Raw genomic sequence first — 24,853 nt, 5'->3', positions numbered from 1 at the left:
TCTCCTTATTTATTTTCACATTCTAGAACTTTGGTTCCTATGAATTTTACAGTTATTAAATCTAGTTCTAAAAAGTATGTCCTTGACAAGTTGATTGGTGTACAAAGAAATTGATAAATTCACTTGATTGATGTCATTTTCATTATATTGGCATAGCTCACCTGTGAGCAATGTTTCTCCTTTAAATGATTTTGGGTTCCCTTTATTACTATTATTATAGTGTATTATGATTGTATTGTTTTAAATACTGATAGCTTTTGGTTTTATATTACTTTTATTTCCAAATAAATCCCTTCCTCCTCCCCTCAGATCAAACCACTCTTTATAACAAAGACTAAAAAAGAAAGAAAAATCATTCAGTAAAACCAGCAATACATCAACTGAGTCAGATTATTTTTATTTGCTCTTGCTTGAGAGAAGGAAGACAGATATGCTCTTCTTAGGGACAAACCTTGGTCATTATGAATATGAAACATTCAGTTAGTTTTGTGGTTATTTCCATTTATATTATTGTATATGTAATGTATGTATATATGTATATGTATACACATATATATACACACATGTATATACATATATACACATATGTATATATACACATATATACACACATGTATATACATATACACACATATGTATATATACACACATTGTATATGTATATTTATATAAAATATATTTTCTGTTTATTTTATTTTGCTTCAGTTAACATACCTTTCCAATGCTTTCTGAGTTCTTCATATTCAGCACCTACAGCATAGTAGTATTCTCTTATATTCACATATCACAATTAACTTAAACATTTCCCCGTCAGTGAGCTCCTTCATTGTTTCCAGTCTTTCGCTGCTGTAGTTTTATTTATGTAAGTTTATTTATGTCTTGGTAGATGAACTCACTATTAATTTATGAATTTTATACTTTAAATACAATTTCTCTTATCATGTTTCTTGATTTTTGTTTAGTACTGTTTATAAAATGGTAATGATTTTGTGAATACATTTTGTATCTTGTAACTGTGCTATAGCTATTAATCTTCTCCCTGATTTTCTTTGCTGATTTTCTGGTCCTTTCTAAGTATACTATCATGGCAACTGCAAATTAGGATAGTTTTGTTTCTTCTTGGCTGATGTATATTTATCTTATTGATAGAGCTAGCTTAATTCTGCCAAATAATAGTGGGAAGAAATGCTTGACTATTTAATCACATAAACTGCTATATTGCTATACTTGTCTCATCATGCACTCATAAGTGATTTTTTTCTTTTGTCCCAAGTGTAGCACTTTGCATTTATCCCTATGAAATTTTACTTTTAGAATGTAAGCTCCTTAATGTCAAGGACTGTATCACTTTGACAATTGAATCTCTTGTGCCTAACACAGTGCTTGGTACATAGTAGCCACTTAATAAATCTAATTGATTAATTGATCTTAATAGATCAAGCCTATTCATTCTAGACTGTGAAAGCTCTTTTGGATCCTGACTCTCATTCTTCATAGCTTTACATCATAATAAAGTACCTTGGAATTTGAGGAGAGGTATACTACTGGTCCCGTGGCTCCAGGTATAAATGAAATTAGTTGCAATGGTATGACTTCCATTGAATTTGTAAGACCATGTCGGTGATCAAAAAAAAAAAATACTCTCATTTCCCCTTTAATCAATTCTGACCCTTTGGAAGAAAATACCTTTCTACCACCATGTTACAGTTATGGGTCATATGTCTAAAGTCTCTAAGATACCCATGAGGTTGAATTTACCTTCTCGCATTGAGGTCTTTCATTCACTTTGTTTATTATCTATACTAAATATATTTCTGTATAGACGTTTGAGGTCTTGGATTTTTTTTCCAGCTCCCTTTTTTCTTGAGCATTATCTCATACAAATTACTGATCCTATTTGCTGATAATCTTTCTGTGTTGCACCTGCTAGTCTCCATGATTTCTGCATTTGCAGAACTATGTGAGTAGTTTTCTCGGCCGATCACCTCCATTTTTAGCTTGATCAGATTTACAAGACTACAAGGAAAATATGTATATATATGAGGAAACTAAGGTAAACTATATATAGTTTACCTTAGTTTCCTCATCTGTAAAATGAGCGGAAGAAGAAAATGGTAAGTTTGCCAAGAAAACGTCAAATGGTGTCACAAAGAGTCAGACACAACTGAATAACAACAAGAAATGTGTTGAGGGAAGCTAAGTGATGCAGTGGATAGAGTGTTGGGTCTAGAGTCAGGAAGAGCAGAATTCAAATCTGCCCTCAGACATTTACTAGCTATGTGACCCTAGGCAAGTCACTTAATCCTGTTTGCCTCAGTTTGCTCATCTGCAGAATAAGCTAGAGATGGAAATGGCAAACCGCTCCAGCATTTTTACCAAGAAAATCCCAAATGAGTTCATGAGAAAAATGACTAACCAAGATGTATGTGTGTGTGTGTGTGTGTGTGTGTGTGTGAGTGTGTGTGCTCAAATCTAATTCTTGGTCACTAACTTCTTCAATACCTATTCATTTCTCCAAAAGTAACTCTTATGTGAGAAGTTTTCAATAGGTAGCCATTCTTAAAACATCACCTTTAACTCTAAGGTCTTCAGAGGTTTTTGGTTAGTTTTGTTTTGTCTTCTACTTCACCAGGACATGATAATCCCTAGCAGCATATTCTAGTTTTTTTCTGGTCATAATTTATCTAACATAGTACGAATCATAAAGTAGGTAGTGCATGTCAGATTTGATAAGTCTCAGGAAGCTGTTAGAACCTAGATACACACCCCAGGTACACACATGGGCACACTTAGGCCTAATATACACGCCTTAAAAGATATACTCTTAAGCATTCAGCAGGTAATGTTGACTATGTGAAATCTATTATCTAATACAGGCTTCTTTCTATCACGTCTATCACTATGATAAACCATATCATAGTGAAAAACAATATTAGTGACTTTTTTTTCTCTTAAGAGTCACTTAGGAAATAAGCAAGACATATTATCAGACAAGCTGCCATTTGCAATTAGGGAAACAGAAACTTTCATTGAAATAGTATTGAGACAGAGTAGTAACCTTTTCTTTAAATGTACTCAGTAAAGTGAAGAGAAGCTATGGTTTCTGAATGAATAAAGCCGATTCTAATGTGGTTTAGAGTCTGCCTGCTTTCTCTGTATCTGGGCTTGTATCAGTTTTTTAAATAGTCTTTTCACTGGTCTGTGGAAGGAACAACACTAAAAATTCTATTTGGGGTAAAATTTTGACATAGACAAAGTTTGTCTTTGGCATTCTTCCCTTTCATCTTTCTCTCATCTTTCTCATCTTTCTCTCTCTTATCCCCAACCCCAAAGGATCTTGTTTTCATTTGTCTGATAACTAATATAATGATAACTAAATGCAGGGACCGGAGGGGTTAGCTGATAATGTGTATGATATACCCAATGGTATTGCCGTTTAATATTCCAAAGATCAGAAACCTCCAAAGAGAGCAATTCTAATGGTGGAATTTCAGGCACTGTGATAAGAAGAGAATGAGATATCTAGGGACAAAAGGGCAGCACCCTGTCACTTAAATCATACTATGACTTAAGAACATTTTACTTCTGCTAAAGTCCTGTTTGGAGGGATAGACTAAGGAAAGCTTATTGTAACTTTCAGTCCTTTTTGCGGTTAAGTGATAGCCCTAAAGCAAAGGTCGGACCACGTCATTCTCTTTATAAACTCTGATGTCTCTCTAGTTGGTTGGTTGTTGTACTTCATTCTCGAGGAAGACCAAAATGACATCACCATGATCAAAAGTGAAGTTTCAGTGTGTCTGACTGTGGCTGATCAGACCAATACAAACTTGGAATGCTCTACCACAAGTTAGGCACAGATAGTTCATGTGAATATTTGGGGTAGTTACTCCAAATTGGCGGATCCTACATTTCCTTTGTGCTGTCTCAATTCTGTTTTGCTCATAGAGCACAGCACCTTTTCTGATATGGGCACACCATGCTGAGTGGTCCTGTGCCAGTGTCTCCCTTGTTGCACAGTCAAATCCAAAGTTCTTAAGAGATACCTTGAAAGTGTCCTTGTGTCACTTCTTCTGACCACCATGTGATAGCCTGCCCCATGTGAGTTCTCCATAAAATAGTCTTTTTGGCAAGTGTACATTTTACATTCGAACAACATGGCCAGCCTGTCACAGCTGCACTCTCTGAAGCATAGTTTAGCAGTTTAGCTTGAGCAAGGACTTCGGTGTCTGATAACTTATCTTGCCAGGTGATCCTCAGAATCTTCCTAAGACAGTTCAAATGGAAGCGATCCAGTTTCCTGGGATGGTGCTGGTAGACTGTCCTTGCTCCACAGGCATACAACAATGAGGTCAGCACAATAGCTCTGGAGACCCTCAATTTGGTAGTCTCTCCCAAACTTTTCTTTGGCACCTCCCAAACACGGAGCTAGCTCTGGCAGTGTGTGTATCAACCTCATTGTCAATGTGTACATCCCTGGAAAGTACACTACCAAGGTAAGTGAACTTATTCATAGCATTCAAAACTCCTCCATTTGTTGTAACGAATGGTTCCACTTATGGATGATGTGGTTGTGACTGATGGAGCACCTGTGTTTTCTTGGTGTTAGTTATTAGGCCAAAATCAGCACAGTCTGCAGAGAACTGATCCATACTTTGTTGTATCCCAGTTTCAGAGGCTGCACTGAGTGCACGATCATTTGCAAACAGAAAATCATGCACTAACACCCCTCCACTTTGGTCTGGGCTGGTAGTCTTTTCTAAGTGAAGAACTTACCATCAGTTGATGACGTGTTCATCCTCATTGAAAACATTTGACAACATGACTGAAAACATCATGCTGCAAAGCTTGGGAGCAAGCTTTGCAGCACTGATTCACTCCATTGGTGACTGGGAAGGCACAAGAGCATTGTCTACCTCCATAAAGGTAAAGGGAATAGATTGTCCTGTGACAATCACAGGGGGATCTCTCTCTTAGTCATTGTTGGCAAAATTCTTGCTTGAGTCCTCCTTAATAGGCTGATTCTTTATCTGGAAGATGGTCATCTACCTGAGAGCTAGTCGTTTCAGAAAGGGCCAAGGAATTGTCGATATGGTGTTTGCTGCCCGATAACTCCAGGAGAAATGCCAGGTATGAAATGTTTGTAGATCTGACCAAGTCCTTTGACACTGTTAGTCATGAGGGCTTATGGAAAATTATGTCAAAATTTGGTTGTCCAGAGAAGTTCATCAGTATTGTACATCAATTTCATGATGGCAAGTTTGCCCAGGTTCTGGATAGTGGACAATGCTCTGATGTCTCTTTAATACATCAAGAATCAAATATAGATCTCTCTATTTGGCATTTGAAATCCTTCAAAAGTTGGCTCTAACTTGTCTTTCTGTGCTTATTATACATTATTCCCCTTCAGACACTCTTTGGTCTTCCTAAATTGTAATATGTACTGTTCTTCCTATATGACATTCCATGTTTCCTTCCCATGCCTTTACAGAAACTTCCTCACATGCCTGAAATGCATTGACTCCTCTTTACTGCCTCCTACTATCCTTATTTAGTTGTTTTTCAGTTGGGTCTGAGTCTTCATGACCCTACTTGGGGTTTTCCTGGAAAAGACAGTGCAGTGATTTTTCCTTTTCCTTCTTCAGCTCATTTTACAGATATGGAAACTGAGGTAAACAGGGTTAAGCGACTTGCCCAGGGTCACATAGTTAGTATCTGATGCCAGATTTAAACTCAGATTGAGAAGTCTTCCTAATTCCAGACCAGGCTCTCTGTGCACCATGTCACCAGCCAGCTGCTGTAGCATCCTTAGGAAGCTTTTAAGCTGAGTTCAAACACCATCTCCTACATAAGGCCTTTTTTGAACCCTCCTCCCCTCTGCCAGGTACTACAATTTCCCTCTACTCTAAATACCTTACGTCTGTTTTTACATAGCTAAATGTATACACCTTGTTTCCCCTGATAGTATGTAAGTTTCTCAAGAGCAAGGACTATTTTTTCTTTTTTTTTCTTCTTTTGTATCCCCACTACCTATCACAATTTCTAGAACACAAATGCTTGGGTGTTTAATAAATGTTTGTTGATTGACTGGTTGATAGTGCATCCTGAAATTTTCTAAGAGAAAAAAGCACCCATTTTTCTCGACTAAAAAAAGTGCCAATAATTTTCAAAGCACTGTCTTTCTGAGACTCTTGAAGCATCATATGTGTTTTTCTAGAACACAAAATTACTGTACTTTCATATGCAACTTTCACTTAAAGTTTGCTTGCCTGGTTAATAAAATTTTTTTTAAAAAGTAAGCAGATGGTTCCTACTATTGTCCACAATAAATTACAACACTTAGAAAGACAGATATATTTTGAGAATGACAATCAGCTTTGCAGTACAGATGGGCTTATAGATGACCCTTCCAATTTTTAATAATCTCCATAATTTATGTGCAAGAAAAGAAATGCAAAGATGCCTAATGTGCCTTTCTGACTAAGTACAAATCACTTTTATTTACTCAGGCAATACTTCATGGTCCAGTTAGCTTCTTAATTAAAGACAGCAAGATGCTCATGTTCCATGCAAGTGGCATGGAAAATACTGTTTAGTGTGCAAGATGTTCACCTGGGAGTTGAAGGTGTTCAGCTTGCCAGGGAGAACCCACGATATCGATCATTTGGCTTTGAAGCTAGCTGGAAACATGGCACCTTGGAGCATAGCTTTCATTGACAATGAGTCCTCTTTATCCATGGTACAGTCTTATTTGAAGGGTCTGTGTGAATTTAGTACCTTCTATTTTGCCCTGGGCACCCCAAAGTTTGAAGCACAGAATTCTAATTCTCAAATGATGGTGCTTTCTCCATCCTCCTTGTTCTCGGCCCCCTCCTTGGTGGCTCTGTGACAGTGGCAGTAGCGAACACGCAGCTTCTGGAGAAATGGAAGCTTTGTCAAGGGAACATCTGTTTCTCAGGCAAGTGCTGTGGTGAAGACTGACTGATTTGGACAATAACCTCACCCTCACAGATGCTACAACAAAGGACTGGTGTTATGAGCAGACATTGAAGGAGTGGGAAAGGAAAGCTTCTTTGCCATGCTTGAAGCCAGGCATGTCCTTTGAGGATGCAGGGGAGGAAACTAATAAAATGGAGTATAGATCTTTCCTATTTTGAGAAGACTCAGAACGTCAGTGGGGAAAAACTCAAACTTTAAGATAGTGATCAGGCTAAAGTGTCCTTCATCTTCCAAACCAAAATGACTGGTCAAGGGTAATAAAAGATACTTGCTTGGCAAGTTTAGGGACTAGGGGATTTAGCTTAATCTTAAACAAAGGTGGCAAATTTACAAAGAAATATAATAAAAAATGTAGGATGCAGGAATTTCCTGCCACATGTTTACATTTTAAAGGGTATTCTCCAAATGATCCTTGCAAGGAGCAGATTATGCCTCAGAGTCAAAAAGACCTGGGTCCAGTTCCTCCTGCCCCTGACTCATACTCACTACTTGACTACATGACCCTTAGTAAGTCATAGCAGGACCCCAGACCTCTAATAAGACAACTCATTACAGAAGAATGGTCAATCTTTATCTATAGAGGGAATTTCTTAAGTTGCCTGGTCTATCCAAAAACAAAAATAAAAACTCCAAATTACGTTGCTAGTTTCTTAGTCTACCACTTACTGTGAGAGCATTTTCAAAATAGATTTGACATAATTCAAAGCTTAGCTTGCTTAAAAAATTGCCCTTATTTGGGCATTTTCCTACACTTTTTGTTAAAAACACTTAGCAGCAACTATCACCCTCAAAACAGTAACAAAGCCACATCAACAATAGCAGCAGTAGCAGAACATCGCAGTTCCACAATTAAATCAAATGCCAGGATGATCTCAGGAAATTTTTGGACATCCAGCAGTCAGGTACTCCGAATACTTTCAAGCCATGTCAACACACCCTAATTTCTGACCTCTTCAATCCACTGTTGCTTCAGTTCTGAAATTTCTAGAGATGAGTTCATGGTCCTAAGACTCACAGACATAAACCATGTGATCCCAAAACATTCACTGAATCATTAAATCAGAAGGGAGAGCTAGAAGAGACTTGAGAGTTCTTTAGTTCAGAGGTTCTTCAACCTGTTTTTGTGTCCTGGACCCCATTGGCAGTCTGGTGAAACCCTTTCTCAGAGTGTTTTCCAAATCATAAAGCATTCATAAAATAAAATATAGAGTTACCACCATGTAAAAATAAAATCCACAGACCCCCAGGTGGAGAATTCCTGCTGTAGTACAGTTCATTCATTTCTCATAGGAAAAAAAACCACTATTATTGTGGAGAAAATGATGCCTATGATCACACAGTATCTGATCATTTCCTTCAAAATATATGTAGATAGCCATTGTGACATCAGTTGTTTTAGTACTGTTATGAATAGTGTTTTATTGATTTTCTAATATTACATGCAAAAGTGAAAGTTACTTTGGCTTCGTTGATTCTCTGGTCATCTCACTAGCCATTTTAACTGACCCAAAGGACTTAGCACTTTTCTTCTGCAACTTTTGCCCTCAGATCTGACTGTGAAGACTGGTGATTGCCTCGATTACTCAGTTCACTTCTAGGCCCAGCGCTAGCTCTGCTTCATTTCACTCCCTGGACATTTTCTTGACATCTGCCTTACCAATATGCCCCTAGAAAATAGGGGAAATTTATTTTATCTTTTTTGGGCCTCAGTTTCTTCATTTTTCCAAACCAGCGGGTTGGACGTTTCCACTTTTATATCTTTGACCCTGGGGCAGCTAGGTGGTGCAGTGAATAAAGCACTAGTGCTGGAGTCACCTGAGGACCTGAGTTCAAATCTCACCTCAGATACTTGACACTCACTAGCTGTGTGACCTTGGTCAGGTCACTTAACCCCAATTGCCTCATTCTGGGTCATCTCCACTCATCTTGATGAATATCTGGTCACTGGATTCAGATGACTCTGGAGGAGAAGTGAGGCTGGTGACCTGCACATCCCTCCCTCACTCCAAAAAACAAAGTCAAGTGAAAGTCACGTCATCATTTCTCTGATGGCATGGTCTTCTTTGGCAACGAAGGACAAACACATCTTTGACCCTATGATCCAAATCTTCCTAATGCACTGCTATGGCCATGCACCCTCTAGCATCACTACCAGCCCTGATACCCTAATTTCCTCTGCCCTAAAGATCCTGAGATCCTAATTTAGTAGCTCAGTTGTACCTCTAAGCCTTCTGTAAGATAGTGGCTTTAGTAAGTCTGACACAGATTACATGTGCAGAGTTTAAGAAAAGCACTGCTTTTAATAACATGAAGGAAGCAGGTGTTATTGTTCAGTCATCTCAGGCATGTCTAAGTCTTTGTGATCCCATCTGGGGTTTTCTTGGCAGAGATCCTGGAGTGGTTTACCATTATCTTCTCCAGTTCATTTCACAGATGAGAAAATTGAGGCAAACAAAGTTAAGTGACTTGCCCAGGGTCACACAATTAGGAAGTGTCTGTGGCCAGACTTGAACTCAGGAAGATAAGTCTTCCTGTTTCCAAGGTCAGTCTTTATCTTCTGTGCCTCCTAGTTGCCCTATTATGATCATGCTCGAGGTGAATATTTCTACTCCATCTTTTCAACCTGTTTCCCTATTCATCAGCCTTATGCCTTTTAAGTTGGTCTATTCACAAATATAGTCTGGACAGTAACTAAATATAAGAAACCAGACTGACAACCTTTGCAAAGCCATAGGAATATCTGCATAGGTTGGCCAAATTCACTCCATTTACCTATGGTGCTTTGCAAAAATGGCCTCCCTACCTGGAGGAGAAATATGCTTCCTACCCCTTTTTCCTTCCAGTGAAATGTGGATTAAAACAAGTAAGCAATAGCAGTAAATTGCTTAAATATGCAAACTGTGGTGCAACTGTATTCCAGTGGTATCTCTAGGAACAGATCATGGTAAGATGGTTTATTAAGCCTTCATTCTCCCATGCTATTTCCTGAACAGCATCATTTCGGGCTATTCCACACACATGTTCTGCACTTCAATGCAGCTGAAGCTAGAAGGTCCTGAGGCTTTCATTTAATTCCTAGATGAAAACGTTTATAGATATGAACATTTTCTCATTAACTTTTCTTCCTAAGTGATTGCTATCACACAAATCAATTTGTAGTGGCTTTACTAGGGTTACAACCTTCAATAATGAAATCGGATATCATCCTGAACTTTCTTTTGATTACTCTACTGGTCCAATTCCAGGAGGACTACTGAAACATAAAGTTAAAGTGACATTAAATGTTGTTTAATTATTTACCCACCATCAAAGGGAAGGGGGCTGTATGCTAATGCAAACGGACACCGCTTCTCTACAGAAGGAAGTGAGATAAGAGGTGCCTTCCTTCTAAAAAGCAATAGAAAACAAAGTCTCTCATCAATCCAGAGAGGCTAGAACTGCTGCATTGAGGAAGTTATGGCAAGGGAAGAGTTGAAATAGAAATTGCAGAGGTTTTCCACTGATCTTAAACCTCAGGAGAATCAGTTTCTTTTTTTCCCCACTGCCTTACCGTTAGAATTCATTTATTCATTGTGCTCTTTCTGTCACCTTTGACAAGGATTCAGTGCACCTAGACCTAGACAGAACAGCCTATTTCCAAGCCCCCTAAATTACATTCCCTATCTATTCTAAATTATTTTGTTGCCAAAAATCTAGTATATTTACTGCCACTTTGGCTCCAGATTAAATGCCAATTCCTGTTAGTTTCCTTTCCTTTTTTTTTTTTTTAGTCATCTCTGTCAAACTTACGGGGGTGAGATGGCATATCAGATTTGCTTCAATTTGAATTTCTCTAATAATTAGTGATTTGGAGTATTTTTTTCATGCAGTTATTAATAGTCCAAAATTCTTCCTTTGAAACTGCCTGTTCATATTTGGTGACTATTTCTCAATTAAGGAATGGTTTTTATTTTTATAAATATGAATCATTTCCTTATACAGCTTGGAAATGAAAGCTTTATGAAAGGAATTTGCTGCAAAATTTTTTCCTAGTTAACTATTTCTCTTCTAAATTTAGCTGCATTGGCTTTGTTTGTGCAAATAATCTTCTTAATTTTATTTAATCAGAATTGTCCATCATACCTTTTGTGATCTTCTCTATCCCTTATTTGGTCATAAATTCTTCCCTATTCATGGATATAAATGGTATTTGCTTCCTTACTCTTTTAATTTGTTTTGTGGCATGACTATTTAAGTTGTCAAGCATCCAAATAGCAACTACTGACAATGGCTTTAAATAATCAATATCCAACACACAATTACTAAGAACAATAAGAATGATACTATATTAGATACTGAGAGAGATATAGAGATAAATACAATATTTCCTTCCTGTCCTGAAGGAGCTGATAATCTGAGAGAACTCTGACATGCACACAACATGGGGAGATTGAAAATTCTTTGTGAATTTCAAGGGAAAGGAGGATGACTCATTTCCATTTTGGAAGTTAGAGGATAGAATCAGGACCAAACTATTGGTAATCCTTTAATAGTCATATTCTTTTATCTCCTGTATAAATTTAGTCTTCATCATTGTGGTAAAGTTTGACATATCATCCCTCCTCTATATTCAGTCCTCTGAAGAGCATGAGAAATACTGATGTTAAGGTATAGTACCCAAGTGGCACATTTGTAAATGGTATGACCCATTTGAAAATGGACAGGCAACATATTCTTAGAGGCATCTAGGTAATGCAGTGGATAGATCATTAGACCTGGAGTCAGGAAGATCTGAGTTAGAATTCTGTGTAACCCTGGGCAAGTCTCTTAGTCTCAGTTTGCTTCAGTTTCTTCAAATATAAAAGTTGAGTCATAATAACACCTACCTCACAGGTTTCATGTGAAAATCAAAGGAAATGATATTTGTAAAGTGCTTAACACACTGCCTGACACATAGTAGGCACTTAATAAGGCTTGTTTTCTTCTTCCCAGGTATAGAAAAAACCTAATTTGAAACTCAAAAATGATATTAAATAGGAAATGTGCTTTATTGATTTAGAAATGAATTACAGAAAACCATGAAATGATAAGAAATAAATCCTTTAGCTCAAAAACTGTTCATTGCTTTTGAACTTAATGTCTTTTTCTCCTTTTTTGAATTAAAAGGTTTTTTTTCTTTTTTGATATATCCCTAATCAAGCAATTATTTGAGCTGGCTGTAGCTCAGCTGCTTAATTTTAAAAAGGACTAGCCAATTTGTAAATGGATCATGTTTTATTCAAAGGCCTCAATATATGCAACAGTTTTCTTCCTCCTGTGGCCAAACCAATATCTCTGTTTTACTTTGAATTTAAGTCCAGATCCCCTCTTCCAGGAAACTTCCTACAATTAACTCCAGTTCTTATCAGAATAAACTCTGGTCACAGATTCCTAACATATTCTTGCTTATTTGCATAGAATTTTCTAATTTGAACTAATAAGAAAAAGACCGGCCTGTACTATTGAAAGCTGGAATTAGAAATAAAAAAAATACTTGCAGAGCTACTATTTTTAAGTAGTCAGAGTAATTGCAACTGAAGGCTTAACAATGTGTTGCTGAGTGTCCTTATTAGACTAGGAAGAAATACTTAAGGATCATTTGTAATTTACTCATTAATTGGTAGAAGGACACAAACAGGTTATTGCTCAGTATCTGGAAGTGCTTATGCCCCAATGCTTGAAAATACTTGAACACTATGCTTGAAAAGTTCCTTCTTCAAGAATTTTAAGCAGTTTGGGCTAAACCCCATTGACAGGATTTACATAGCATGGAACCCAGATTAAATGAATATAATGAAAATTCACTTTTTTGCCTATTTCATGCCTCCTATTGTGATTTAATCATGGAAGAGTTGGAAAGGGCCTTCAAGGTCATCCAGTCCAATCTCCTCTTTCTACATAAAGAAAATGAGCTCTGAACAGGTTAAATGACTTTTCCTAGGTCAAATGGCTACCCAATAGCAGAACAAGTCATCAAATTTAGGTCTTATAACTCCAGGTTGTGCTTTGCCATGACTCCTCCAAAGTATAAACTCCTTAAGAGTACAGAGTAAGTTAACAAACTATTCTCCTGGAAGAAATCTTACTGATTATCTTGCACAATGCCATCTCTCCCCAAGTTTTGCAGGCAGGTTTATACTAGATACCTAATACTAGTTTACCAGCATGTTATTGCAGAGACCAGCTTTCTGAAGTATGAAGGTACTCAATACATTCTTATACAGTGATCTGATTTGCTGTTTACATATATATATATATGTATGTATGTATGTATAATTAAAAATATGTTCAGATAGATCTGAACAAACATTTATTGGCAATCACAGAGTTTCACAGTTCAAATGCAACTCATTATCTGGAATAAAAATAGGATAAAATTGCATACTGTATTGGGTTGCTGAATTTCATTTTCTATGTCAATTTCTTTGTTTTAGACTCATAGCATCATATAATTGGAAAGGGCTTCAGGGGTCACCTAGCCCAGCTTTCCACCCAATGCAAACATCCTCTCTACAATATTCCTCTGAACATGTTTCAATGAATAGGGGAGCCCAGGATTTCATAATTCACCACACATAATTAGGAAGAATTCCTTATATTGAGCACAAATCTATTCCTCCACAAGTCCTCCTTGCTCGCCTTGGTTTTTCCCCACTGGTGACTAAGTATAATGTGATCATGACATTTAGAAGAAGCTTTTACTTATATGGGACATGTAAGGAGACCTGGATATTTGAGAAACAGAACAATGATAATAAGAAGTTTTTTCTCCTTTATTATCTATTGGCAATATTATCCATTAATAAAGACAAAAGGGCCACAAAATTCACTACCCACATGAAAGAGTGATAAGAAAATTGAGTATGTTATTTTTATATGAAAGTGTGCTTTTGTGTGTGTGTTTGTGTATGTGTGTGTGTGTGTGTGTGTGTGTGTGTGTAGATTCCATTTGAAATTTAAACATTAGTTGGTAGCATGACAACTGCTTTCTAAATGACCTACAACAACCATTGAAACCCAAATCATATAGTAAAAAATTCTAATTCTTCATTTCTAAACTTACTTTTGCTTTCTCTTGCCAATGGTAATCAATACAAATAAGAAATTTATTGGTTCAAAGATTTCAAACTAGAAAGGATATTAGAAGTTATCTAGTCCAACTCTTAAGCAAACTAAGGTGTAGGGAGGCTATATGACTTTCCCAAAGTCACACAGTTAGTTGTCGCTGGCAGAGACAAGATTTGAATGTAGATCCTCTGACTCCAAATCCATTTTCCTTTTCCATTGTATCTTGCTACTTTTCTAACATCAACTTATAACTGAATAGTACTTCTGGCATTTCCATCTCTATTATCTCATTTTATTTTCAATCCATTGCTGAAAAGGCAGGCAGGTATTATTATTTCCTTTTGACAATGATAAAACAGAGTCCCAAAAAATTTAAATAACCTTCCCAAGGGACTCATAGCTACTTTGTGTCCATGGCAGAACCCATGTTTCTTACTACCCAGCCCCATTCTCTCTCCACAGGACCCTCCTGCGGTTCCAAGTTTGCAGGATGCCATAGCAACATACATCATTTCTCAGACTCAAACTACAGATGTAAAATCATTCTCTCTTCTCTGATCAGAAACTTACTGGTCTGGACTGGATTTCTTTGGCGTAGAGAGGTTGCAAGAATTCTGAGTCTCCTTCTAACCTTAGACCTTTTTCTGTGATTCTCAAGTTTCCCATTCCATCCTGAAATGCACACACAGACACACAAAGACACATACAAAGAAAAAAGCTATTAGCCAAGGTTTCTAATACTCGAGGCTGTCAGAAATTGAAACAAAGTTATTGCATTTTTTTTTCTAGTCCAGGAGAACATGTAAAATACTGGGAGACATTTTTCAAAACAGTTATTCATATTATCCTTGGGGTTTACTTTCATTAAGAATATTCTAGTTCAAATAATTCATATTAACCCCCAGTAAACCATTTCCACATATGAAAGATGCCCATTTAAAAGAACCTAGGCAGAGGGATTAGGAAAGGGGAGGGGAAAGAGATGAGGGGATGACTTCCTATGTTAAAATGAAGTTGGTTATCTGAGATATGCTCTTTTAAAAAATCAGTGAGTATCTGTCCCACTGTGTCACACATTTCCCTGTTCATGTTCTTTATGGGCACAGCATAATCAACAGATTTAAGTCATCAGATTGGAAAAGGACGTTTTGATCCATCTTCTCACTGGATACTGTTTCAAAAACAGGATTTGGTGACATTCTGAATATCAGAGTAGACCCACTGGCTTGGCAGACAGTCTGTGAATGTGCATTTCTCTCTCTGGCAAGCCCAAGCTCATGTCTTGGGAGTGCAAAAGAGATCATTGTTTATGAATTTAAAGAGAGAGAAAGGGAATGTTGTAAGGATACTGTCCTTCTTTTCTTTGCTGTAGACTTCAACCAGAAAACTGCAGGTAAAGCTGACAGCAAAGAAAACAACTGAAGGTCTGGCCTGTCTCCTGGTTTCGTGATAGCCTTGCATTCCCACTGAGTAACCCAGGTGATCTCTTGTTTTCTTATATGGGTTCTGTAAGAAGAAGGATCAAGATGGTGAGACTTTCAAATTGAAACATCAGATGATACACTTCAAAGGCTAAAAGAAAGGAATTTGGGACTTCTTGCTGTTTGGTCATAGTCATCTTTCCTTATCTTAGTTTGGATAATGCATTTTCATATAAACACATATAGCAGACTGATCAAATGACTAAAGATGGTAGCCACTAAACACAATGAAAAACAAAAACTATCTTAATTAGGAATCCTGGTGATGGACTGGGACAAATTGAGTTGAAGTGGGCAAGGAAAAATCTGCCTGCACCCTTATGTGGGGGTCACACAAGGACAGCGAGTCTAACTTCAGTTTTTACTGTTAATCCTATAGCCCACTTGGGAGCAAACTGGCTATGGGGAGCTGAAGAGGAAGAGGTGATAGGCGAAGCATAAGAGATTTTGGAGGGAGAGGCAGATTTCTAAAGAGCTGTAGGTATCATAGGGATGGGACTTTTATTGGGAATTGCAGCCCATGGCAAGTAAGGGAATGTTGGTGCTGTCAGCAGATAGCCATGAAAGCCCATGGGCAGCAGGCCACTGAAGGGAGAGAACATACTTCTGGGATACTGGCTGTTCACTGCACCATGAAGTAAAGCTCTGACACCCTCCTCTTAGTTGCCATTTTTTAAAAAAAGCCATATAAAATGCATCTGCTTAACTTTAGGATAACTAACCAGAACAGACTAATCTATTAATTAAATTTTAATTTCAGTTTGTTTGGCTAAAACACACAGGATATTATATATTATGACTTTTAGTTTAAAGACAGTTTCAGTATAATAAATTACTTCTATCTTTCTTTACAAACTCAGCTAGAACCTTTTATCATTGTGTTATGGACTTCTCAATAGAGTTTCCTATGACTGCTGTTGCAAAGAGGGTCAGTATGACTACTGTTGGTCTGTTCAATACTGGCCATTTCCATTGCTAGGAAGTTGCTTTCAATAAAGTACTTTCTGTGAACCCAATCTTTGTCAGGTGTTGTGGGACATGCAAAAAAAGAGGACATGTTTATTGTCCTGAAGAGTTTATAATCAACTAAGGGATATTAGGAATATATTCATAAAACAATACATAAGAATTTAAGGCTTTCTAAAAATAAATCCCAAGCAGCATGATGGCAAGTAACAAGTGATAATGATGGGAATTAGTAGGAAAGGCTTCATGGAAAAGGTAGAATTTCAGCTTGCTCTGGAAGGAAGTATAGAATCTGGAATGGCAGAGATAGGAAAGTTAACATACTATGGCAGACATTCCAGTTTGATAGAATCATCATATTGGCAGAAATGAACTCAGACTTAACAGGGACAGAAAAGATGCTGGATTTATTTGGGTGGAGAGTCCATGTTTAGGAATAGTGAGATATATAATTGGACAAGTTAGTAAAAGACCTTAAATGACAGAGTTTAGACTTGATCCTAAAAGTAAAGGGAAGCCTTGAAAAATTCAAGAAGTCATAAAAATGTGTGTTCGTCCTTTGTTGCTGAAGAAGACCATGCCATCAGAGAAATAATGACAGGACTTGCACTTGACTTTGTTTTTGAGTGAGGGAGGGCTGTGCAGGTCACCAGCCTCACTTCTGCTCCAGAGCCATCTGAATCCAGTGACCAGATATTCATCAGGATGAGTGGAGATGACCCAGGATGAGGCAATTGGGGTTAAGTGACTTGCCCAAGGTCACATAGCTAATGAGTATCAAGTGTCTGAGGTGAAATTTGAACTCAGGTCCTCCTGACTCCTGCACTGGGGCTCTGTCCACTTTACCACCTACCTGCCCCTTCTACGAAAATAGTGATTTCAGACACAGCCTGGCAAGAGTTAGTAGGTTGAGCTGGTGTGGGAAAGACAAGAGGGATGGAGGTTAATGAAGAGTCTGGAACAATAATCTAGGAGTGGGATTGTCTTCATGAATTATGAGGTTGCCTACATATTGTCTCTTCCAATAGATTGGACACTCCTTGAGGGCAGGGATTATTTCATTTTTATTTTGAGGTTTCTAATGGCTAGTATAGTACCTGGCAGCAAGTAGGCACTTAATAATTCCTTAATGATTGGGTGCTCCCCTGAAGAAGAGAAGGCATAAAGACAACGTAGAAAGCAGACTGGACTTGGAGCCTAGAGGTCTAGGTCCTAAACTCAGCTTTGTTACTGAATAGAATAAGTGAGAAGTCATTAAAATGAGCCAAAATTTTCTTATTTCTTCACAAAATGTGAAAAGTAATCCCTCCACCTTGCTTTCACAGTTGTTGTGAGGCTTAAATGAGATAATAAATAGAAAGTATTTTGTATGGAATTAGTAATTTTAGGATAATAATACTGAGATTGAAAAGAAAAAAACAAATTCAAGAACTATGATGGAAGAATTACTATTATTAATAACTGACTTGCATGTTCCCTCACTCTTCATCTTTAGTTAAAAATAAAACTGATTTCTGGCTCTGACATTTTCTATCTCTATGACCTTGGGGCAAATTATTTTACTAGCCTCAATTTACTCATCCTTAACATGAGGTACTCCCTGATGTTGTTACTAGCTTTCCATCGATGATCATCAAACCTCCAAGAATGAACTACTTTTTTTTCATATACCGGTCTCATATTCACCTTGCTTCCTTGAATGATTTGTTTAGTCTTATTTCATTTTAGGACCTACCTCCAAGACCCAGTGTGCCCACCAGTTCCCAGTGGCCCATCAATGGCAAAGTCTTTTTCCTAGACTACATGGAATGTTGCCACCCTCCAGCCAATGACCAAATGACCCATTCTCTTTATGTGTCTTTAGTCAGTTTCCTTGAGGCAATAAAATAGGACTCAGGCTATAATAGCTAAGCTAAAGTATGTCAAAGTTCAGAGTGAATTTTCCTTAGAGTTCCAGTACATTGAAATTAGTATGAAGCAGCATTAAAAACTGTGAGACCAGTTTCAGTTAAAAATATGTCACCTTTAATTACCTAATAAAGAAAGCCACAGTTATTATTAAGACAGGCATTTCAGGTTACTTTTAAAGCTGTAATTTTCCTCTGAGTGAGACACAAATGGCACTTTGAAGATTCGGAATCATCCTTGAATTAATGAGAAAGAAACAAAAAGATTTTCTTTTCCTTCCTTTTTTTAAACCTTCAAGAAAGGACATTTTTATTCCCTCAGAGGGAGCCAGGAAAATTAAAGTAGTCAGTCAGATTTGAGTGAGTCCCACCTAATCATCCGATTCTACAACGGGCCAGGGTGTGCTTGATACTTGGCATTGTTAAGTATATTACATGGTGGAATGGGGGGGAGGGGGGCTAGGCATCCAAGTATTTTCCATCTCATTCTTTGAGTGTTCTTCTCAGGACCAATATCTCTCCTGCCAGTCTCCCCCTGGGGGTAGTCTAGTCCTACATACATTTGGTACACATTAACCTAAGTATCAAATGACGTGCATTGGTATACCGAATTCTGGAATTTCAATATTCATCCAATCCCTTATTACATAAGCCTACTTCCCAGCGAGCAGTACTGACCACAACCTTTTAGCACAAGCTTTAAATGTCCCCATTGACCCTATTGACTTGCTGTCTCAGGATTAACTACATCACTTGATCTTGTGTATAAAAGTATAAATCAGCTTCCCTCAAGCACTGCCCATCTGTTCATTTTGCTATCTCTGCTTCTAGTCATTGGTTGTGCTGTCCTCTGGAGAAAGTAGAATCTTCTCTGCATCATTAAATGACAGTGGAACTGGTATGGATAGAGAACAGGAGTGGAGATAGTCTGGACATGGGTAAACCTAGTGGTCAAGGGAGAGACAGGATATAATCAAGATAATTAAATATCCTGAATCCTTCCTTTTACAGTTCAGACCCATCCATTGTTTTTACAAAGAAATCAGAGATCACTTGCAGTACAATTGTCCTGCATATACTTTAAAAATTATTTTGGTGTGCCGCATTGACTTTCTCATCTCTTAATTTTATAAAGTCAATTTATTTAACCAAATGTCTAATGACCCTAAAAAGCTTTCTTTGGGGACTCACCGAATTCTCAATACCTCATTTAAAGTCCTTGGCCTTAACCTCTAAGGTTTAACACTTATAGTATCCTAGCTTGAAACTTGGAAGTGAACTCAGAGGTCATATGCTTTTTCCATTCTCCTTCATTTTACAGGAACTCCTATTTTCCTTCAAGACTCTCTAAAACTCCACCTTCTGCAGTAAGGCTTTCTTTGTCCCACCAGCTGTGAATGTCTTTCCAACATTACTTGTTCTATATGTGTTTATAAAACCGAAGATCTGACTAAGTCACTTTCTCTTCCCCTCCCCTGGACTCTCCCGTTTTGATAAATTCTAATAACTCTCTATTAGCTCCAGGATCGAATATAAAAATCTCTTTTTGGTTTTCAAAGTTCTTCATAGCCTAGCATCCTCTTACCTTTCCAGTTTTGTCATACCTTACTCTCTTCTCCACATACTTTATAATTCAATGACATTCACCTTCTTACTGTTCCTTGCATGACACTCTATCTCCTGACTGTGCATTTTGACTGGTTGTTCCCCTTGTCTGGAATTCTCCTCCTCCTCCTCTTTCTTCTTCTTTTCCTTCTTCTTTTTCTTCATCTTCTTCATCATCTTCTTCATCTTTGTCTTCTTCTTCTTCCTCATCTTTTCCTTCATCTTCCTGAACTTACTGGTTTCCCTGTCTTGCTTCAAATCTTGGATAAATTTCCATTAAGAAGTCTTTCCTGGTTCTCCTTAAGGCTGGTGCCTTCCCTTTGAGATCATCTCTAAATAACCCTGTATATATCTTATTTATGCATAGTTGTTTGCATGCTGTCTCTCTCACAATATTTTGAGCTCCTTGAGGGCAGAGGCTGTTTTTCCCTTGTTTTCCTTTTTCTCAGAATTTAACACAGTGCCTGGGACATAATGATTGCTTGTAGGTTTGACTTGTAAACACCTATAAATTTATATATTGTCTCTCTGTGAGAGTGTAAACTCTTTGAGTTTGCTCTGATTTTGTCTTTGTATATCCATGGATTAGTACAGAGACTGGTTTATAGTAGGCTCATAATAAATAATTGTTGATTGGCAATGAGAAATGAGAACCTGTGTGAAAGCAACCATGAAATTTCAAAATACCCTAATGCCTTAATGGTAGATCCATTATTCAGATTCAATCCCCAATACTAAATTCTCCATCACAGTCAGATAACAGAGAAGTAATAAATAGTTTTAACCAAATCAAGCTGCAAAAGGTGCAGAAAAAAGCAACTGATCAAGTTTTAGTTACTGAGTCCCTCGTGCGATCCCTACATTGGGAAATCATAGAAGTTACAGAAATGTTCTTGCCCTCAAGTAGTTTTTAGTCTGAGAAAAAATACAAAAAAGAATTTAAAATGAGATAAAAATTACAAAAACTACTAGCCAACCACCACAACAAAGTACAATCAAACTACGGTGCCTGAGTAGATCCTTGATGTTGCTCATTTCCTAAAATAAAAATTATAAATCTTTTTTGACCTCTCTCAGCCCCACACCCTGTCTTAAATTTTACAGAAAAAGCAGATTGTGTAGCCCCTGATTTCCTACCTCCCACTCCACTGTTAAACCTGAGAACACTGAGTCCTCAAAATTCTTAAATATTATTGCCTACCCTTTTCTCTTTCCCTTTAGTCACAGAGAAAGATATTTTTCCTCCTCACCAAAATTAATCTCTTCATCTGTGCTCTTGATCACAGTTAGGAGCATTGTTCTTAGAATCAAATGAGGTGTTTAAAGTCTTTTGTGAGCCTTAAAGCAGTATGTAAATGTTATTAATTACTATGATCTTCTCTTGCCTCATCTAGGACCTTATTCAAACACTCATACTCTCTAATGTGGGGGTCCATAACCTGGGGTATGTGAACTTTGAAAAATAATTTGATGTCTATGTTTCAACATAATCATTTCTTTATTATACATATTTAACCCTATGTATTTTATTTTAGGCATTTAAAAACATTGTCTTGAGAAGGAACCCATAGGCTTCACCAGGCAAAAGAGGTAGAATCCCAGCTAATTTATTTTCAGTTGACCTGCCTCCTTTCATCTGCCTGCAAACATATTCAGGTCTTTTCAATTTTCTTTAAAAGAAAATTAAAAAAAAAAAAAAGGTTTGTACATTTAGAACTTAATGGTACATTTTTTTGTTGTTCAGTCATTTCCAACTCTTCAAGACCCCATGTGAGGTTTTCTTGGTAAAGATCCTGGTGTGATTTGCCATTTCCTTCTCCAGTTCATTTTAGGGATAAGGAAGTAAGGCAAATAGGTTTAAGTGACTTGCCCAGAGTCACACAGTTAATAAGTATCTGAGACCATATTTGAACACAGGAAGATGAGTCTTCCTGACCCTATGTCCCAAATTCTATTCAGTGTGCCACCTAAATGTGGAAATGGTACTTTAAAGGTCATCTAATCCAATTATCTCATTTTATTGATGGAGAGTTGAAGTCCAGAGAGGGTAAGGGACTTACATCTACACAACTGGTAAATATCTGAGATAGGATTTGAATTCATATGTTCTAACTTAAAGTCTAGTACATCATCTTCTCTAACATTCTGAATATTCTATTAATCTTCCTGTCACTTTCAACCACATCTCAACTCTCTTTTCTCCTTCAGTGCTAAACTTTTTTGGAAAAGGCACCCACATTCCATGCCTAAGCTTCAAATCTCACCTCAGTTCCCTGCAGCTTCTCTTTCCATCTCTCTACTAAATCTGTTCTCTCAAAATTTATTAATGATTTCCTAATATTCAAATGCAATGATTGTTTTAAAATCTCATCCTCCTTGACTCATTTGTAGCTTCTGACACACTGTTAATGAGCAAAACTTAAGCCCCTTCAGGTAGGGATTAGGTTTTCTTGTTTTAGTAGGGACTAGGTTTTCTTTTTTGTTTTAATCCTCAGAACCTAGCATGATGCCTCACTTTAAGATGCTTTAAAATGTTTGTTGAACTATCTCCCCATACCTTACCTCCCACCTGCCACAACTACCCAATGTTAGATAATCTTTTTTTCATAGGTTTCAAAGACATCACACTTTCTTCTTCTACATTCTAACTGCTTTTTGATCAATGTCCCCAATGATTTTTTAAAAGGGAGACTGAAGAACCTTCTGCAAGAAGTTTTTCCCAGTATCTGTTAACATTAGTGCCTTCTCTCTGAGATTACCTTCCATCTGCCCTGTCTGCATCTTATATGTACCTGGATGTTTGCATGTTGCTCCCCATTAGAATGCAAGCTCCTTGGTTACAAGAACATATTTTTTTCCCTTTTGTACCTTCAGATTGTAGCATAGTGCCTGGCACATAGTAGGTATTTCATAAATACTAATTGATTGAGTGGTATAGTGGGAAGAGGGTTGGATTTGAAGTCAAAGGATACAGAATTAAGATCTCTCATTCCAGAGAACAAGTTAATTTCATTTTTAATACAATTACTAACATATAAAATTTCTTCCTTGCCCAATGGAACTTTCACTGCCTTCCTGCAATGGTCAAACCTGAGGACTATTTGTTGATGGTGGATTTAACCCATATTCTGAGGGGTCCAAGGGAAGGAGAGATGGAGAAAGGAAGCAAGTGATTTCTCCCATCTAATTTCTCCCTGCCTGCAAGCTAAACTGAATGAACCTCTTCAACAATCTTGTAACACCAAAGCTGGGTCAACCAGTAATCAAAATGGGTAAGAGGCAGTAAAGAATAATAGCTAACTGTGATTTGTAATCTTTGATTCATTCTGATTCAGAATCATAGGATCAGTAATGGAAGAAAAGGATGGCACAGATCCTCATAGAATCAAATAGTCTTATGGTGAGGTCTGTGAACTTTTTAAAAATGCATATTTCAATATAATTGGTTTCTTTTATAGTCTTATGTATTTTATTTTTTTGCATTTCAATACGATTATTGTGAGAATGATTCCAAAGGATTCACTAGACTGCCCCAAATGGTCCATGACACACAGAAAGGGTTAAGATTCTCTGATCTAAAGCAAATCCCCTTGTTTTACAGATGAGGCCCAGGAAGGCAAAATGGATCTCACAAGGAAAGCAGATAGTAGAGCCATGATCTGAATATATTTCCTTTGACTCAAAATCCCGTGGTATTTACATAGTATTATCCTGTTTTTCCATACATGTATTTTATCTAAGAGATATTCTTTGGATGGGCTCCTCATGAGGAATTTTAGACCTCATATATTTTTCTGAAATATAGTTTTTAATTTTAAATAAAATTGTATGCATACTATTTTTGCCTAGGTGTAAATAAATGTGCCTTTGCCTGTTTAGAGCTATACATGCACACACACACACACACACACACACACACACAATATCTATCTCCTTTGATAGCTCCTCATCCTCTCTCTCACTCTTGAATGTGAATATTTCAAAAGTATCTAACTCTGCCCTTCTCTTTTTCTTTATACATTTTCTTTTGCAATCATATCCATTCCCATGGTTTCAACTATTATTTCCATCAAGACTCCTGCTTCTTTATTAATAGATCTGAACCTTCTTTTCAACTCAATGGCCACATATTCAGTTGCCTAAATGTCATCTGAAAAATGAATGAATTGGAACAGATGATCTCTCTGGTCTCTGAAAAGTTTGAAATCTATGATCCTATGATTTCCACCTCAATGTGCTACTGTCACCTCAAATTCAACCTCTGCTGTTTAATCTATCAAATTTAACATGATCACCTGTAAGCTTCTCCTTTTAATTTCACTATTGTACCATTAAGAATTTGGAACTCTGGGGTTATGGTACTCTTTCCTATTCCTGCCCTTTCTTAATCAGAGATAACCAAACTGTTTTGTTGTTTTGTTTTTTCCTTTGGGAAGCAATTGGGGTTAAGTATCTTGTCTAGGGTCACCCAACTAGTAAGTGTCTAAGACAGATTTGAACTCAAGTCCTCCTGACTTCAGGGTCAGTGCTCTATCCACTACACCACCTAGCCTTCCCCTCCAAGTCGTTTTCATTCCATCTTCACATTCACTTTTCTAATCTCACTACCACCACCCAAGTACCTGGCCTCATTTTCCTAAGAGTCCAGTTTCTTCCTCCTCTAACCCATCTCCTTCGTTTGACTGGCAGAATAATCTTTATTATTCATAAATGTAGGGATGTCATTACTTTGCTTAAAAATCTTTGATTTTTATAGTCTGACAAATATTGTTTGTTGCTTGGCATTCAAGGCTTTCTTCCATCTTGTACCAT

General features: G+C 37.3%; 1 protein-coding gene across 6 annotated transcripts in view; it reads right to left on the bottom strand.

The window, feature by feature from the left end:
• SGCD (sarcoglycan delta) overlaps window positions 1-24,853 on the bottom strand; it is a 1,338,077-nt gene that overhangs the window by 239,614 nt on the left and 1,073,610 nt on the right. For all 6 annotated transcript variants that reach the window (XM_072630829.1, XM_072630830.1, XM_072630832.1 and 3 more), the window contains one exon: window positions 14,653-14,754. In XM_072630829.1, the coding sequence (XP_072486930.1) occupies window positions 14,653-14,754 (102 nt within the window). The remainder of the gene's footprint in view (window positions 1-14,652; window positions 14,755-24,853) is intronic.

Source organism: Notamacropus eugenii, chromosome 1, assembly GCF_028372415.1.
Source record: "Notamacropus eugenii isolate mMacEug1 chromosome 1, mMacEug1.pri_v2, whole genome shotgun sequence".
NCBI classification, from domain to species: Eukaryota; Metazoa; Chordata; class Mammalia; order Diprotodontia; family Macropodidae; genus Notamacropus; species Notamacropus eugenii.
Note: the sequence above shows the minus strand (reverse complement) of the source record. Positions and strands in the feature narration are given on the sequence as shown.